The sequence below is a fragment of the Tupaia chinensis genome, unplaced genomic scaffold (genome assembly GCF_000334495.1).
Source record: "Tupaia chinensis unplaced genomic scaffold, TupChi_1.0 Scaffold149964_1, whole genome shotgun sequence".
NCBI classification, from domain to species: domain Eukaryota; kingdom Metazoa; phylum Chordata; class Mammalia; order Scandentia; family Tupaiidae; genus Tupaia; species Tupaia belangeri.
In genome coordinates this window covers 986,870-987,561 of record NW_006209805.1, presented here as the reverse complement: position 1 = coordinate 987,561, position 692 = coordinate 986,870, and the positions used below count along the sequence as shown (strand labels likewise).

Here is a 692-nt window from a genome sequence, read left to right as displayed (position 1 = left end):
GGTCCCAGCCGGCCCTGCTGCAGCTCGACCAGACCAGGGCTGACTGCCCTGTGTGGCCAAGGCCATGGCCTGAGCCTGGGGCAGCACCACCTCCCACCAGGAGACAAGCCCAGAACCTCAGCAGCTGCCCCGCCGGGGTGAGAGTTGTGCCCGCAGGTCAGACACTCCACAACCTCCCGTAGGTTGCCCACTCCCTGCAGACTGCAAACCCAGAGACCAGACCACCAGCCACCTGTCGGTGACAGGAGCGGAGGAGCACTGCCCCGGAGCCCCGGCGCAGAAGGACAGGCACAGTGGGACAGGGACCAGCGCCTTTATTGGGCAGGCGGCTACTTGAGCGGGATGAAGCGGGAGGAGTGGGTGGCGCCGATGCCCGGCCGGCCGTGCTTCACAGGCTTATAGGTGATGGAGAACTCGCCCAGGTAGTGGCCGATCATCTCGGGCTGCGGGGAGGGCGGGCAGGGTGTCAGCGCCGGCGCCGACGTGGCGCCCCGCTCTCCCCCAAGCCCCGCTCCCGGGCGGGCCAGCACGCACCTTGATCTCCACCTGGTTGAAGGTCTTCCCGTTGTACACGCCCACCATGCTGCCCACCATCTCGGGCAGGATGGTCATGTCGCGCAGGTGCGTCTTCACCACCTCCGGCTTCTCCATGGGCGGCGCCTCCTTCTTGGGCTTGCGCACGCGCTTGAGGC

The 692-nt window shown here is 67.9% G+C and overlaps 1 protein-coding gene across 1 annotated transcript in view; it reads right to left on the bottom strand.

The window, feature by feature from the left end:
- Positions 1-297: 297 nt before the first annotated feature.
- The window catches only part of RPS15 (ribosomal protein S15), a gene marked incomplete in the record, with an annotated part of 7,493 nt that continues 7,098 nt past the window's right edge, over positions 298-692 (bottom strand). Inside the window, 2 exon segments of the mRNA XM_027769567.1 lie at positions 298-443; positions 535-666. Coding sequence (XP_027625368.1) covers positions 330-443; positions 535-666 — 246 coding nt within the window.